Source organism: Gossypium raimondii, chromosome 12, assembly GCF_025698545.1.
Source record: "Gossypium raimondii isolate GPD5lz chromosome 12, ASM2569854v1, whole genome shotgun sequence".
NCBI lineage: Eukaryota > Viridiplantae > Streptophyta > Magnoliopsida > Malvales > Malvaceae > Gossypium > Gossypium raimondii.
The window spans coordinates 23,681,882-23,697,864 of NC_068576.1; the positions used below are offsets into that span (position 1 = coordinate 23,681,882).

Sequence of the window (15,983 nt, forward strand, 5' to 3'; positions counted from 1 at the left end):
TTATTTTGGTTCAATTAGGTGAGTATTCAAGTCCCGTTTTTAATGATTTTTATGTTTCTGAGATCGTAATAGCTTAATCTAGCTATCTCGGAGATTAATTTGTAAAGTTATCAAAGTACTAGGGTTTTTCCATGGATGAATATAGTTGGATTATGAAGTTTTATGGTAGAAAATGAAAGGTTGTTGATAGATAAACAACTTTTGTAAATGAAATTTTGATGAAATTATGATTTAAGGACTAAATTGAAAAGTTGTAAAATTCATGGAAAAATTTTGAATTTTATGAAATAAATGAGCTGATATTGTGATGTAAAATCGGCTAGGCTTGGAATAAAGATTAAGTTATATGAATTTCATTTTCCGAGCCTAAGGACGAAATTGTAATTAATCAAAAGTATAGGGGCAAAATGGTAATTTTGCCTAATGTGAATTGGATTGAATTGAATATGAATTGTATTAAATTGATGTTAAATTCATTCGTATAGATCCAGATAACTCAAACACAAAGTTAGATCGAGGAAAAGAAAAAGTGTCGAATTAGTAGGATTTTGCGTACACGAACAATTCTCAAGGTAAGTTCGTGTACCTAAATTGTGTATATTTATATGTTTGAATTGAATTTTGTATATGTGAATTGTGTAACCGCTATTTATATGAAATTGATACATATCTGATAAAGCTTGATAAATGTTAAATCACGTTTGAATAAATGAAATTCGATGGATACAGGATTTCCCGTATTGGTTGTGGTCCTGCATATGTTGTGGACACACCATAGCTCGAAAATTGTATCGTCTGCATGTGTTGTGGGCACACCGCAGCTCTTTTGAGCATCTCGATATATGGGTCTTTGAGCTCTTTGTAAGCTTCCTGATTAATGGCTCTCTGGAGCTTCCCGATATGGCTCGCTTGAACTTTTTGATATATGACTATCCGGAGCTTCCTGATTAATGGCTCTTCGGAGCTACCCGTTATTGGCTCGCATGAGCTTCCTGAATATGGCTCTTATGAGTTTCCCGCTATATGGCCCGGATAAGGTTCCCGTTATACAGCCCACATGAGCTTCCCGTTATATGGCTCGAGAGAGAGCTTCTTGATTATGTGCTCTAATGAGCACCTCCTGAATATGAATTGACGGATTATAAAAATAGTACACTTCGTGTGTACTACTCGTGTGTCAATCGGTATTTCAAATAAATTCAACGGGAAAAATTCCGACATGGGATAATCTGAACTTGAGATGAATTATTATGGAAATTTACATGTTATATGGATATATTTCTTGATATTCACATGAAGTACATGACTAACATGTTTCTTGAGGTTGTATGTGTTTAAGAAAATTGCCAAATTTCTTTAGATGAATTTTTACATGCTTACTTTAAATATAAATGAATGGTAAGTTAATTTCCCATTATACGAACTTACTAAGCATTAAAATGCTTACTCTGTTCTATTTCCTCTGTTTTATAGAACTTTGGAAGCTCGTTGGGTTGGAAGCTTGGCAGAGATATCTCAAACTATCCATCAGCTCGTTTCAGTATAAATGGTAAATTAAATTTTAGGTTATAATGGCATGTATAGGCTAAAAGTGGTCAAGAATGGCATGTATGTGTTTGGTTGAAATTAGCCATTGGTATGGCTTGTAATTGTTATGTTTTAATTTGTAAAAAGTGGCCTTAATATGTTGGTGTGTGTTTGAAATGGATAAATGATGGAAATCATATAAGCATGTTGAGGATTGGTTTGAGATAGTATAAATTTGGTAGAATATGCCTATATGTATGTATGGTTGTTTTGGTAAGTTTGTACACTTGGTTATATGAGGTATTATATCATGTAAAAGACTTGATCTTGGTTGGTTTTGAATGTCTTGTATAGTCTTGAGAATATATTTAAGTGTTTATGTAGGTGAAAGGCAAGTTTGGGTGAGAAATATGGCTTGGAAATGGCCTTATTTCGTCCACATGAGTGTGTGTCTCAGCCGTGTGTGACACGGCCTAGCACATGGGCGTGTGTCTTGGCCGTGTGTCCCCTGCATCTTTAGAATTCAAAACAGAATGCTCAAGATTTTTTAAACAGCCTAGCACACGAGCATGTGGCTTAGCCATGTGACCTAAGTTAGAGAGTTACACGGGTACGGACATGGGATGGAACATGACCGTGTGCCCTATTTTGAATGCCCACACAGCCTGACCACACGTGCTTGTGTCCCCTAGACCTAGGAAAAATTTTGAAATTTCGCGAAAAATTCTCTGTGTACCCGGTTTAGTCCCGACTTGTTTCTAATGTATTTTTTGGGCCTTGAGGACTCATATAAGAGACTTTATGAATAATTTCTGACATGAATGTTAAATAATCTGAAATGCCCGTATTTAATCTGTATATTCTAATAATACTCTGTAATCCTGTTTCAGCGACGGATACGGGTTAGGGGTGTTACATGATTAATTTTGATTATATAAACACTATTGGATACTCAATAATAATTCTTTATAATATCATTGTGTAACTATTTGTCCTTATTGAACACTCGATCTTCACGTCTAGACAAATTTTCATTTTTAGGTATACTTTCATTATAAAGTTTATCTACCGAATAATTATTGCCCTTGAAAATTCTTCAAAACTCCAATGATATTTGATACATTAATATCAACAATGATAATAATAACATATATGTATAGATCCATTAATTAATAAAACTCTGAACAAAATCATATTCACAATTAATGCTTTTCTCATGTAACTCAAGTTTTATGCTTCAAGCATCAATATTATAAAATAATTTATATCAACGAATACAAATTCACTAAACCTAAATAAATAATTTTATTTAGTGTCAAGCTATTGCATCCACAACAAATTAATCATTTTTCATAACCAAAGCCAAGTGCCTTGTGAAAGTTTGTGTTACAAGTTAATTCTATATATTATAACTTGTAATTTTTTTCCACTATTATGCTAACATGTACTCTACTTGGCTTCACACCTTATAGGTGTTTGGGCTTCATGTCCGAGATATATTTCATAAGTTATAATAGAAATATTTATTTATTTTGATGACTTGTTCTCATCTCAATGCTTTCAAGTATATTTTCATTCAAAATCCTCACTTTTTCAGAATATTTTATTTTGTTAGCTCCATCACGTTTGATTATGACATAACTAATTGAGATATCTCATTATATTCATAATTTCAGGTACTTGAATCTCTTCTAGGGTTTTATCAAGAGTTATGCATTGGGTCTCTTCATGAGTACCTGTCTCCTTTAGCATGTAACCATCATCATTTCTTTCTCCTTTCTTTCAATAATTTTTCGTTTTATGGAATTGACCAGTTTTTCATGCTTCTGGCATGCCTAAGACTTATTTTTATTACATTGTCCTTCTGGGACATATAATTATTTGGAGCACTTTAACCGGTATATTTATCAGTTAGTATATGCAATCTCTAAATGTCATCACTAAACATGTTTGGTAAATAATTTATCCTTCAAACTTTGTGCATATAATATTAGTAAGGATCACAAAAAGTGATGACATGATTATTTAACAAACTTGTCTCCCCTTAATACTAAGAAAATTTGCAACATGACTATACTTTTCAAAATTATAAATATATCTCCTTTCAACTTTTAACATCTAATGAAAATTCTATTTTTCCTAACTTCATACTTGATAATTCATATTAGTGCATTATGGTGGAATATAAAATAGATATTTCACATCCAAATATTCTTAGAGGAAATCTATTGGCTTATAAATGAAAGTCAATTCTTACGAGACAAATATTTCTTACATGTTGGCTTGATGCAAATAAAATTACATGCTTACAAGGCCAAAATATATGTTATTAAACACATAATTTGCTTATCATTTTTTGCACTTTTCACTGCACAATCACACTATATTCACGGCATAATCGTTGTCGTATGGCACGTATAACATGCCCACAATCAACTCTTTCACAATAATCATCATAAGCTTATATCACATATCATAATATTACAATTTAATTCACAGTTTCACAACACATATTCACATATTAAATCAAGAGTGTGAGAAAGCTTACACTCGAAATTTAAAGCAGGGGTTTAGGATACTACTAAATTCCCAATTAACACATTGAATCATGTCCACAAGTAGCTATTCTAAACACTCACCAAATATACTTTCACCAAATAGTTGAAAGCTTAAACACGCTTTTCCTTACCTTTGTCTCTACTCGCTGAAGGTTCTATTGACTCTGAAGCTTCAACAAAACAAACCACACAAATACACAACTAATAATCAGCCAATAACTTGCCTCAAACAGTCACAAACATAAGTCTAAGCTAAGTTCTCTTGTAATTGAAACCTTTGACATAGAAAACTTGATATCTAAAATCACAATCCATACTCAATCGTTTTACCTAAAACTGATTTCATTCATATATTTATTCACCTACGGATAATTCCTAACCTTTAAACTATGCAAAACTACTCAATTCATGGTATTGACATTTTCGACATGTTTATGGCAATTTCTCAAAAATTCATTAAAACTCAAGAAATTTTTAACAAAACTTCAAAGTAAATTTAGAAACTTTCTAATTACATAAAAACTAATTGAAAAACACTTTGAAACTATATCTTTACTTAAAAATCTAAAATCCACCATTAACAACCCAATTTTCAGCTTTTATTTAAAACATGCGATTTAATGGCTAAAAATTCAGCTTTAAGGATCCAATAACACTAAAAACTAATAAGGAAATGAATGGTTACCTTCGGTGAAAGAAAATCGAACCTTCGACGTAAATCTGAGAAAACCCACAAGTGAGAAAGATGATGAAATCAATAAGATTCTGAGGTGTTTTCTTAAAATATTATGTAGATTAATGACTTGGTGATTATAGGAATCAAAAGGATGAATATTTAACAAAGAAAATCGAATGTGAGAGGTTAGGAGAGCAAGGGACATCACAAACTTGCAAATGGGAGAAAATAAGTTGTAGGTAGGGGTATTAGGTTGATTTTTAAAATCTGGTCTAATTGCCTCTTAAAAACTCACAATTTTGACTCTTTTACTAATCAGTCCTATTTTCAAAATTAAAGGTCATTGAAACTCATTTTTAAAAATTGATTTAATTTTCTAAAAACCATAGCTAGAAACATTTACAGTGTACCATGTCACAAGATTCCGAACACTCTAAAGTTAAAATTCCTAAAATACCCCTAAAACTTTAAAGCCCTATTTTTGGGTGTTAAATTTTTAGCGTATAGAATGGGTGGACTCTGATATAGAAATAAGCAGACAAGGATTTCCTAGTTACATTATGAGGATAAGTGAAACGAAAGCGATGGTTACGAAAAGGATGATTATAGGCCATGTTAGAAGGCATAATACCTCCAGTGACCAATGTGGTCTCGTACCAGTTGATTTGTAAGGAAAGCTGGTTGGGAACTAACCAAACGTGAATTAGAAGAGTCAAAGGTTGAAGGAGTATCAAGTAAGCCTCTTAGACGTGGCAAATTTTGATAAGCCACTTATTTTGGACGTAACATTCACCAAGTCCCCATGAAAACTTATGTTAAGTTAAAAGGACACCTGGGTTAAGTTAAGGGGGTTATCTTCCTTCTTAAGGATGAAAGGGCTGAATAGATGAAGGTTTCCTCCCAACAGATGAGTTTGAAACCTTAATTTCTACTAGTGATTTCCTTCTCAATAAGGTACGTTTCATGACTCTATTTGCTAAAGAGGCGCATATTTGTAAGAATAATTGAAGAAGTAAGGCTTGGTGCTATGTTTGGGTTAAGTAGAGGTAAAAGGTTACACGAATGAGTTCTAAAAAAGAGACTCTGTTTGCGGAGGTGAGGAAGCCGTAGCATCTAGCTAATTAAAGGATCTGAAGCTCAAGTGGTTGATTTCAAGAAGAAAAGGCTAGATATGGAGTTCAAGTTGTCTTTAAGGTTACTAGGTAAGTCTCTAAGTCGATTACTACAAATGTATTATGTATGTTAGGAATTCGATGAAAATAAGCTAAAATGCATGACATGATGATTCTGTGTGAAATGTATGTCTGATGAACTTGCATGAACGATTCATTTGGAAATATGGATATGATCTTTGAGGTTAATATGTCTGAATGTGTAAGGTGTTTGCATGTATGTCCTAATGACATGAACAAGTTTGTTGTGAAAAAATCTGTCATGAGTAAGTCACTGCACGAAGGGTCTATGCATGAAGTTTAAAAGAATGTGTGACATGAATGCTCCTGTCATTAAGAAGTCTGAAAGGAACAAGTCTGTCAAGCATAAGTCTACATAAAGTGTCTATGTCTGTCTCTAGAGTTGTCTAAAGGGGTCCGTCGGGACTAAAAACATGAATCTCTGAAAGGAAAAGTCCATGGCACTCTGAAGACCATATAGTGTAAGACACTAGCTGGGCCATGCATCATATGGAATAAGTAAAGGACGATTAGGTAAGTATCAGCGATGAGGGGCAAAGTTCACGATGGTGAGTATAGGCGATCACTATCGTTAAAAACACCAATTTTCATAAAAGGCCACCTTTGTGGCTATCTTTGAAAGGATGCCTTTGTGGCTATCTCAGTTAAAAGTGAGCCTTTGTGGCTATTTCTATTAAAAAAGTGTCTTTGTAACAGTTTTCATAAGAAACCCTCGGTGGTGATCTCTGTTATAAGAAAGCCTTTATGGTGATCTCTGTTATAAAAAAGCCTTTATGGCGATCTCTACTATAAAAATGCCTTTGTCTATCTTTGTTATAAGGATGCCTTTGTGGCTATCTCTATTATAAGGATGCCTTTGTGGCTATCTTTGTCAAAAGGATGCCTTTGTGGCTACCTCTATTAAAGGAATGCCTAGTGACAAACTCTATTAAAAAAGAGAGCCTTCGTGGCAGAATCTAAAGAATAGTATTCATGATGACATTTGAAGACAATGCCTTTAGGCAGACACCGAACGAATGGTGAACTTTGTATAGTTACAAGGAATGGATAGAAAGGCTAGTGTGTGTCAGAGTACGTTGCAAAGCAAATATACGAGTTAAGAGCAAGAATAGAAAGTGTACTAAAATAAGGAAGATATAATAAATTTTGAAATGGCGCAATCTACCCCAACCGAAGATAATGATAAGACTAGTGAGTATGGAATAAGTTATTAAGTCTGATAATAAGGTAAGTGAAAAGGTAATGGATGATGTAAATGTAAGATTCAAGAAAAGGGATAGAAAATAAAAAGATGTTAAATATATAAGCCCAAGAAAGGGGAAAATGATTTTGAAGAAAGAAATATGGTAGTCTCAGTACTGTACCCGTCAAAGAAGGGAGAACGGCCAAGAATTACTTCAAGGATGTGCAAAATAACATTGCAACGTAGAATGGATGAAAAAGGTATTCTAAGGTTTAACTCACTAATTTCTTATGAACTTACAAATGTTATTTTCTGTTTCAAGATATAAAGGATTTTGAGTGAGGGACAACGCTAAGGCTGCGCCAAGGAAGCGACGCGTTGAGTTCTTATGGTATGGAGGAAATCAAGTAGAGTGTCAAAGTCTGTGCATAAGTTCATTAAGTAGTATTCCAAAGTGTACCCAGTAGACTAAGAGATAAAGTAAGAAAGTGTAAAGTTTTATTGAATCGAAACAATAACCATATATTGTATATTTACAAGAAACTCTGTAGTAGCCATAATAGTAGTCCGTACATAAGCGAAATGTAAATGTATGCCAATAAGAAATTTTGTTACAGCCATAGAGACATTTACACCAATAAATAATAGAAAGGAAATTTTCAATTACATCTGTAAGAAGGACGTAACACTCGAGATTTGGATCTGGTAGATTGGCTCAGGTCAAAGGCGTTACACTCATCTTTCTTCAGCCAATTTTTGGCTTTTTAAAGCTGATTACAACCCAATTTTTAGTGACTAAAATGCCCCTAAGCGTCTAATTTTGATTGGTGCTTCGGTTGGACAAAGATTACCCCTATGTCATTTTTTGTCCCCTTATGACGGTGATATCACGATACCCAAGGTAAGATATCGTGATATCGTCAACAGTCTTAAAATAGGGTGCTCCTTGGCTGGTGGGTATTGCGATATCCTTTTTGGGTATCTCGATACCACTGTAAGTGGTTTTCATCTTAGGCCTGTTGGGGATATCACAATCTCCATGCCTGGGTATCACGATATCCCTTTCTTTGGTGATGTTCCGCACAATTTCGGGCCTCTGTTGAGTTTTTACAACACTTAACCAGTTGTTAGGGTCCAAATGGCACGTTTGGCCAATTTGGGTCTAAAAAATGACATAAAACTAACAAAAAAATATTAACAATAAAATTAAAAATTAGCAAAAGTAACCAAAAACCATCTAAATTGCTCGAGAATAAGCTCCTTAAATGTAATTGAGAGCTTAATTTGACATATCAAATTACAATAGATCATTTTACAATGGAACACCCGAGTATTCCAAGGATCAAACATAAAAGAGTTTGGATAAAGAGTGGTTCCTAAGCAACAAGCATGCAAATAAGAAGCCTAGCTAACTACTCACTATGTACTATATTACGACAATTCATAATCAAGGGTAAATTGCACTAATTGGCTATTGATTGCCTGAATGCGTGCGCAAAAAAATGATTTTATAAAAAAACTATTTTAAAGAGCAAGTGTTTAACTATAAGCGTACAATGTAACTGTAATATTTATAGTTTTGATGGAACATGGAGTTTTCTAAGGGGTCGAACCCAAGGAAGGAAGACAATTGAACAATTTCTAGCTAAAAAGCATGCAAAAGAAGGAGTCTAAACAACTAATTGCTAAAGGCTATATTACGACAAATCATAAAATGAAGAGTGATTAATTTAAACAATCGATTAACTACTTAGATGACTAATTTGTAAAGATTGCAAAATATGTAATTCACAAATAACTAACAAGCAGTGGTTGGTTGACGTCAATATGGTTCACTAATCATTTAATTAAGGTTCTAAATTACTTAAACTCCCAAAGTGGCTCCATTTTATCTCTCGGTCTCAACTTTACCAAGTTAGACAAATTAGCCTGGTTCATCTCTCAATCTCACCGACTAACCCAGGACTAAAGAATCAATGCTCAACAAGATCTCATCTCGATCTCACTTGACTAAATCTTCCCTTAAGGTTGTCAATTCTCAATTTTTAGGTTCATTCAATTTAGTCCAGTTTGTTGCAATTTAGTCCCTTAACCAAAAATTAGTTTACCCACATCTCCATCAACCAACTCCTTTAAGAGTTTAGTACTCATGATAAAAACTAAACTAGCAAGCATAAAAGAAAGAAACATGACAACCATTAAAGTAAAGCTCAAGAAAAATAAGAAAGTCGGGATTTTTAATGAAGAAAACTTAACAACAAAATAAAGATGAATATCTAACAGTAAAATAAGAAGCAAAGAACATTAAAGATGAAAGCTTTAACAACTGAAACTAAAGGAAACTGAAAATGCATTAAACAAAGATGAAAATATCATTACAAGAGAAGAAATGGAATAAAAGTGTAAATAAACCCTAGCTATGGTAATAACCAACTTAACTAACAAGAAGAACAACTAAAACAAGAAGAAAATTGCAGAAAATTTAAATCTACAATTAAGGAAAAAGATAGAAAATATGAAACCCTAGAAAAGAAGAAGAGAAAACTAAGAGAAAACCTAAGAAAACTAAAGCAAAAACTATCCTAAGTCTGGTCTCCTCTCTCCTCAACCAATTTTGGTTGATTTAATAGCAACTTTTGACCCAAAATTGTGACCAAAATGCCCTTGAACGGGCCTCTCCTGATTGGTGCTTCGGTTGGATAAAAATTACCCTTGGTGTCATTTTTTGTCTCCTGGCGACAGTGATATCGCAATACCCAGGGTTGGATATTGCGATATTATCGTTAGTCTTGAAATGGGGGGTTATTTTGTCATCTGGATATCGTAATACCCTATGGGATATTGTGATACCACTGTTTGATGCCTTAATCTTGGGACTAATGAGGGTATCGTGATTCCAGTGCCCTAATATCATGATACCCCCGTTTCGGTAATGTTTTCGCATGGTTTCAAGCCTTCGAAAAGTACCTAAAACACTCAATCAAACATTAGGTCCCCCAACAGTACGATTGTCCAATTTGAGTCTCAAAAACGAGTAAAATGAGATAATTTTCACTTATTCAATTGAAACCTAAAAACTAAAAAAAAAGACACAAAAAATACTCAAAAACAAGCTCCTTATATATAATGGGGAAGCCTAATTTGACATATCAAATTATGACAGATCAACTACCTAACACTAAGAAGGACCAAATTGTGAAGCAGTCAAAATTAAACAATTAAAAATCCAATACACCAAGTCAATTGGTTGACATCCATGTTGCTAATTAGTCTTTGGATTAGGGATCTAAAAGGCTTAAATTTCTAATTGACTCAGTTTTACCTCTCAATCACCATTTTACCAAATTAGACGATTTAGTCTGATTTATCTATCGAGCTCACCAAAATAACTTGGGACAAACAAATTGGTGCTCAATAGGATCTCCTCTCAGTCTCACCTGTCTAAATATTCACCTAGAGGTGTCAATTCTAAGTTTTAAATTTTATTCGATTTAGTCTAATTTTTACAATTTAGTCCCTGTGCCAAAAACTAACCAAGCAACATTTCCATCATCCAACCACTATAGAATTAGTTACCTAAAATCATTTTCATACAAACAACAACCTAACACATATTCAAATCATACATTCAAATAAACACAAGAATAGGGTTAAAGAAAACTTAAAGATTCCTTGGCAATTGCTTGAAGAAAATGATGGCAACAACAATACCAACAAAGTTCAGATTTTTACACTTTGAAAAGAAAATAGAACTGAGTTATATTAAAATCATTGGATGAAATTGAAAATATAAAGAGAGTTTTGAGTATCAAAATGCAATTAATACAAAAGCTACAGTAAAAACTAACTAAACTACCAACTAAACCGTTTAAAACTAGAAAAAGCTAAGAACTAAGCCCTAAAAGATGAAGAAGTAACTACTAAGCTTAAGGCCACGTTTGGTTCGCTGTATTGGAATAGAGGCGTAATGGAATAGATGCGTAATGGAATAGAGGCGTAATAGCAAATCAATTGTTTGGTTGAATGGAATAGAGGCGTAATAGTATTCTTGTGTTTGGTTGAATGGAATAGAGGTGTAATAGCATAATGGAAAAAACTAAAATGACTAGAATACCCTTAGCATAAATTTGTTTGGGTAAATGATTATTGTTATTGTTATTTAAATTTTAATAAGATTATTAATATCAGTAATAAATAATTTAATCATATTTAAACATAATTATTATTAAATATATTATAATTAAAATATATAATTTAATAAAATTCTTAATAATCAAAATTTTTATATGAATTTACTAAAATCATAATATATGATACTATAAAATATAATTTGAAATAATTAATATTAAATATATTTTAATTAAAATATATGATTTAATAAAATTTAAAATAATTATAACTAATAAATTTTCTTATATGAATTTGTATAATTTAAAATAATTATTATTAAATATAATTTAATAATAATATATAATTTCATAAAATTCATGATAATAAATTTTCTTATATGAATTTATATAATTTAAAATAATTATTATTAAATATAATTTAATAATGATATATAATTTCATAAAATTCTTGATAATAAATTTTCTTATATGAATTTATATAATTTAAAATAATTAATATTAATATAATTTAATAATAAAATGTTCTTATGAATTTACTAAAATCAAAATATAACTTAAGAATTACATTCGCATCTTTTGTTTATCTATATCTATACTTGATTGAGTTGATGTCACGAGAATAGAAATATAGACTTTATAATAAGTATAGATGATATTTAATTTAGTCCTTTTTTAACTAAATATATTTGCATGTTTGAATTAAGTCTACAAATAGTTCAAATATGCAATTGGTTCCAAAAATAGAAATATATCATGAAGAACGATATGCAATGGGTTCTCAAAAGTATATAACATGAAGAACAACATGCAATATAGGTTTTAAAAATGTTATCAATATGTAGAGAATCTCTCATCATCTTCTTCGGCTGTCCCGGTAATCTTCTTCGCTTTCTTTATCCTTTAGGAAGCCTAGAAACGCGAGGAATCCGAAAAGGAAGAATTCACCTGACCAGTTGCCCCCACCACCTCCCTCGTCACCTCCACCACCATCATCGTCACGGGGAGGAAATCCTGAATCACCATCATCTAGCTGCGGTGACTTATCCTTTGCTGCATTTCAATACATGATGTTAGCTACGCTTTCTTTAAAATTATATGGTGTTCAAGCCAATTGGATATATGATATATCCCACCATAGGTAAGGGAGTTCTTTAGGGCCAGGGATCTATCTCTGTCACCTGAAGGCTTAGGTGTTCATCACCAGGATTTTGCAAATAGCTACAACAAAGGCTATTCAAATAAGAACAAACCCTGAAAAATAAGGATATCAAGATACGAATATGTGTCAGATATGGAAATATTCGGTTTTCTCTAAGTTTTTCTGTATATTTGAAGAATCCTTTAAGGATCATATCCCATACCGATGGCCAAACATGCATCCACATGGGTATCAAACAAGGATCACATCCCATACCCATATCCTTATTCGACACTTTCCCCGAACCCAAGTAACATGGTTTTGTGTGTGGACATGTACATATACCATTTAATGTATTCTTGACAGAAACTATGATGAAAATTTTCACTTCAAATATTTTCCAAAAAAATCTATTGTATAACTTTCTCAAAGAGGTTCTTTCATCGTCGGGCATGGGTGTTGAAACCAGATACTTTAAGAAAAATGAAGACTCTGACAGGGGTATAAAAAAGGGATACTTCAAGCAAAATGAAGAGTCGGAGAAACATAGCTCTGTATATTCTCTCAGTTGCAATATTTTTTGGTTTTCTTACCTTATTCTCTGAATTTTCTTCCTCAATGAGGTTCTTTTTTCATTTTTTGATTCTAGCTTTGCCCCCATGGCATGAACCTTGTGATGAATTAAAAAATTAAAGAAATATATAAAAATGGGTAAAATTACAATGAATCATTACTCCAAAGTTATAAACTAGTTATTCTAATACGATATTAAAATGCCAAGAGTGCAAAACAAATAATTTTCCAAGGATACCAGATCAGAAGGGACTTAAAAGGCCAACTAGACAGAGAAATTCAAGCAGATGCATCGCCGTATTTCATCATTGATATGTTGCATTTTGGATCATAATTCAAATTCAACTACAGATTATAGGTTAATATCCATCAGCATTAGATATTGCAGCATGCACAACTGCAGTAGGAGTTTGAAAGATTACCCTCGATAGAAGGCAAGCCAGCCAAAAATGCTGACAAAGCAGGTGGTGTTGCTTTCAGTACTTCATCAAATGCCTTGGAGGATACACCGTCTACCATTGAAACTATGGGATTGGACAATGGGTTTGAAGCAGCACCAACAACTGTAGCCATGGGATTCGACAAATTGGGAGCAGCAAGAATTGCAGTAGCGATGTTTGATGGAACTGTAGTTCCTACATTCAAACAAGTTCAGTCAGTTAAGTATCTAGCATTTCAATATGATTCAACAAGCATACAATTCAATGTTATAAAAGGTAAAAGCATAACATTTGCCACTCAAGTCATGTCAATTGCCGGAAGGTAAATGAGCAGAACTGCTAAAAGCTGGTGACCTTTAAAGCCATTATCAAGCCCAAAAGAACAGCAAAATAAAATAATTCGTTGTACATATCAGATATAGATTTTAAACATCCGACCCCAGCCTCTCTCAAAACCCTGAAAAATATACGAAAGATTGCATTATTAGATAAAATTTCAACGTTTAAAACAATGAAACCCCATCAAAAGAAACTGAAAAACAAATGAACATGTAGGGATTAATAATTAACAACCCTATAGAGGCTAAAAGAACACAAAAGAAACTAAAATAAAAATGACCCAATTATTTTTTATGATTCTCAAGAGCAAAAACAACCTCAATAGGCATAATTAAATCCAAATTAAAATAACATCCATGGAATTCAATACAACAGAAACTAAAGGAGAAACAAAAAGAACTTGGAACCTTGAAGAAGGTGCTGGGTAAGAGAAAACTGGAGAAAGCAAAGGAAGATGCCGACTTTAAGAAAGGGACGAGAAGAACTGGGAAATGGAAACCCCACGTCTGGGAAAAAGGAGAAGAACAGGGCTCAAATAAAAATGCCTTAAAATCCTGCCGACTTTGAAGGTTGTTATTTTTGTAGAGATGTGGGCGTGTGGAGAACTATAAGAAACAGAGGGAGCAAATCGGCAGAAACTGTGAGAAACAAAGGGAGCAAATCGGCAAAAAAGAAAAGAAAAGAAACGGAGGGAGCAAATCGGGCGAAACAGAAGAGGCAAAGGGGAACAGAAGAGGCAGAGGGTAAAACAGGGAGGGTAAAGTGAAGCAGTACCTAAACTGAGCAAAAGGGACGGATTAGAAATCGATGATTTCACCGATTAGGTCAGTAATGGTTTAGCTCCGTAATAATAATACATTGAACCAAACAACGGATTAGAGGCGTAATAAGTGGGGCCCACCGATTATAGCCAATACACCCAACCAAACATGCTGTAAAGATGAAAGAAATTTAAAGACAAAGTTGGCTCTTTTAGTTTTCAACCAAAAGTAATATTTAACATCTGATTACAATCCAAAAAAGATGACAAGAATGCCCTTAAAAGCTATGTTTTTATTGGGGATGGTGTTGGACAAAAGTCTACCCCCTGCAGCTATTTTCTCCTCGTCAGATAGCGGTGTAGTGACACCCTAAACAATACTGAACTCGTGGATCTTGAAGTCTTGATGTCGCAATATTGTTGGAGTTGGCCTCAATTTCTTCACTTCAACACATTTAAAGGTATCACGACCTTGGAGGCACGATGTCACGACTTTGGCTCGGTGTCGCGACATCTTACCCTCGGTATCGTAACTCCTACTACAATAAACTCCATGTTGATTTTGTGTTGAAGTTTTTCCTCCTCAAGGTGAAAGGAGTTCCATAGCATTAGTGTCACAACACCCACTTTGAATGATGAGGTTGGACCATTATTGTCTCCTTACACCAACTCAATCACATCGTTAGATTTCTCATGGCACCGTTTAGCCAATTTGGGTCTCAAAAGGGGCAAAACTAAGTAAAAACATTTTATTAATGATTAAAGCTAAAAATCAACAAAAACATATAAAAGATACTTAAATTGCTTGAGAATAAACTCCTCGAGTATATTGGAGAGCCTAATTTAACGTATCAATTTACAACAAATCACCACTCATATTTTATATTTTATTCAACTTAGGCTCTATACTTGGGATATGCATATTTATCGATATTTAACATCAGATCAAAATCTGATTTCATATTATTTCGTTAGTGACCCTATACTTTCTATTCATAACACAATTTCATGGCAAGTTTCCAATGTATTCAATTTAGTCCCTAATGTGTCAAAGTTATCTAACAAGTTTAATTAGCTTTACAATTTAGTCCTTATCATGATCTAAGCTTATTAACCATCGAATTCAAGCATAATTAATCAATTTTTCTATAATGGAAACTTGCTAAAAACTTAACAATTGAACAAATTGATACACGGGTAAACTAATCAAACTCCCATGACTCAATTTCCATAAAAATCCAAAAAAAAAAAAAGCAGCTTAGGAACTTACTTGAATTGATGACCGAAAGCTTAATAGAGTTTGCAGGTTTCTTTCCTTTTTAACAACGGTGGATGGTGTAAAATGGGGAAGATGATGATGTTCTCATTTTTTCCCACTTAATTTAATATATATACTATGATTAAGATTAAGTTAATTTTAATTAATCATGTTTTTAATTTAGTTAAACTTATTTTTATTCTTTAAT

General features: G+C 33.0%; 1 protein-coding gene across 14 annotated transcripts; it reads right to left on the reverse strand.

Moving 5' to 3' along the window:
- Nucleotides 1–11,995: 11,995 nt before the first annotated feature.
- LOC105763559 (protein YELLOW LEAF 1, choloroplastic) lies at nucleotides 11,996–14,695 on the reverse strand. 14 transcript variants are annotated; one of them, XR_008191698.1, is made up of 6 exons: nucleotides 14,165–14,690; nucleotides 13,708–13,875; nucleotides 13,401–13,613; nucleotides 12,999–13,075; nucleotides 12,446–12,518; nucleotides 11,996–12,317 (listed from the first exon to the last, which is right to left on the reverse strand). XR_008191698.1 is itself a non-coding variant. In XM_052624740.1 (4 exons), the coding sequence occupies exons 3-4, from the start codon at nucleotides 13,549–13,551 to the stop codon at nucleotides 12,121–12,123; spliced, it is 348 nt and encodes a 115-aa protein (XP_052480700.1). In that variant the 5' UTR covers nucleotides 13,552–13,604; nucleotides 13,773–13,875; nucleotides 14,165–14,684; the 3' UTR covers nucleotides 11,996–12,120. The 14 variants fall into 14 exon arrangements, 5 of the variants coding, with proteins under 5 accessions (XP_052480700.1, XP_052480699.1, XP_052480698.1 ...); XR_008191696.1 differs by having other exon boundaries at nucleotides 12,401–12,485; nucleotides 14,165–14,689; XR_008191693.1 differs by having other exon boundaries at nucleotides 12,401–12,518; nucleotides 14,165–14,687.
- Between the last annotated feature and the right edge of the window lie 1,288 nt (nucleotides 14,696–15,983).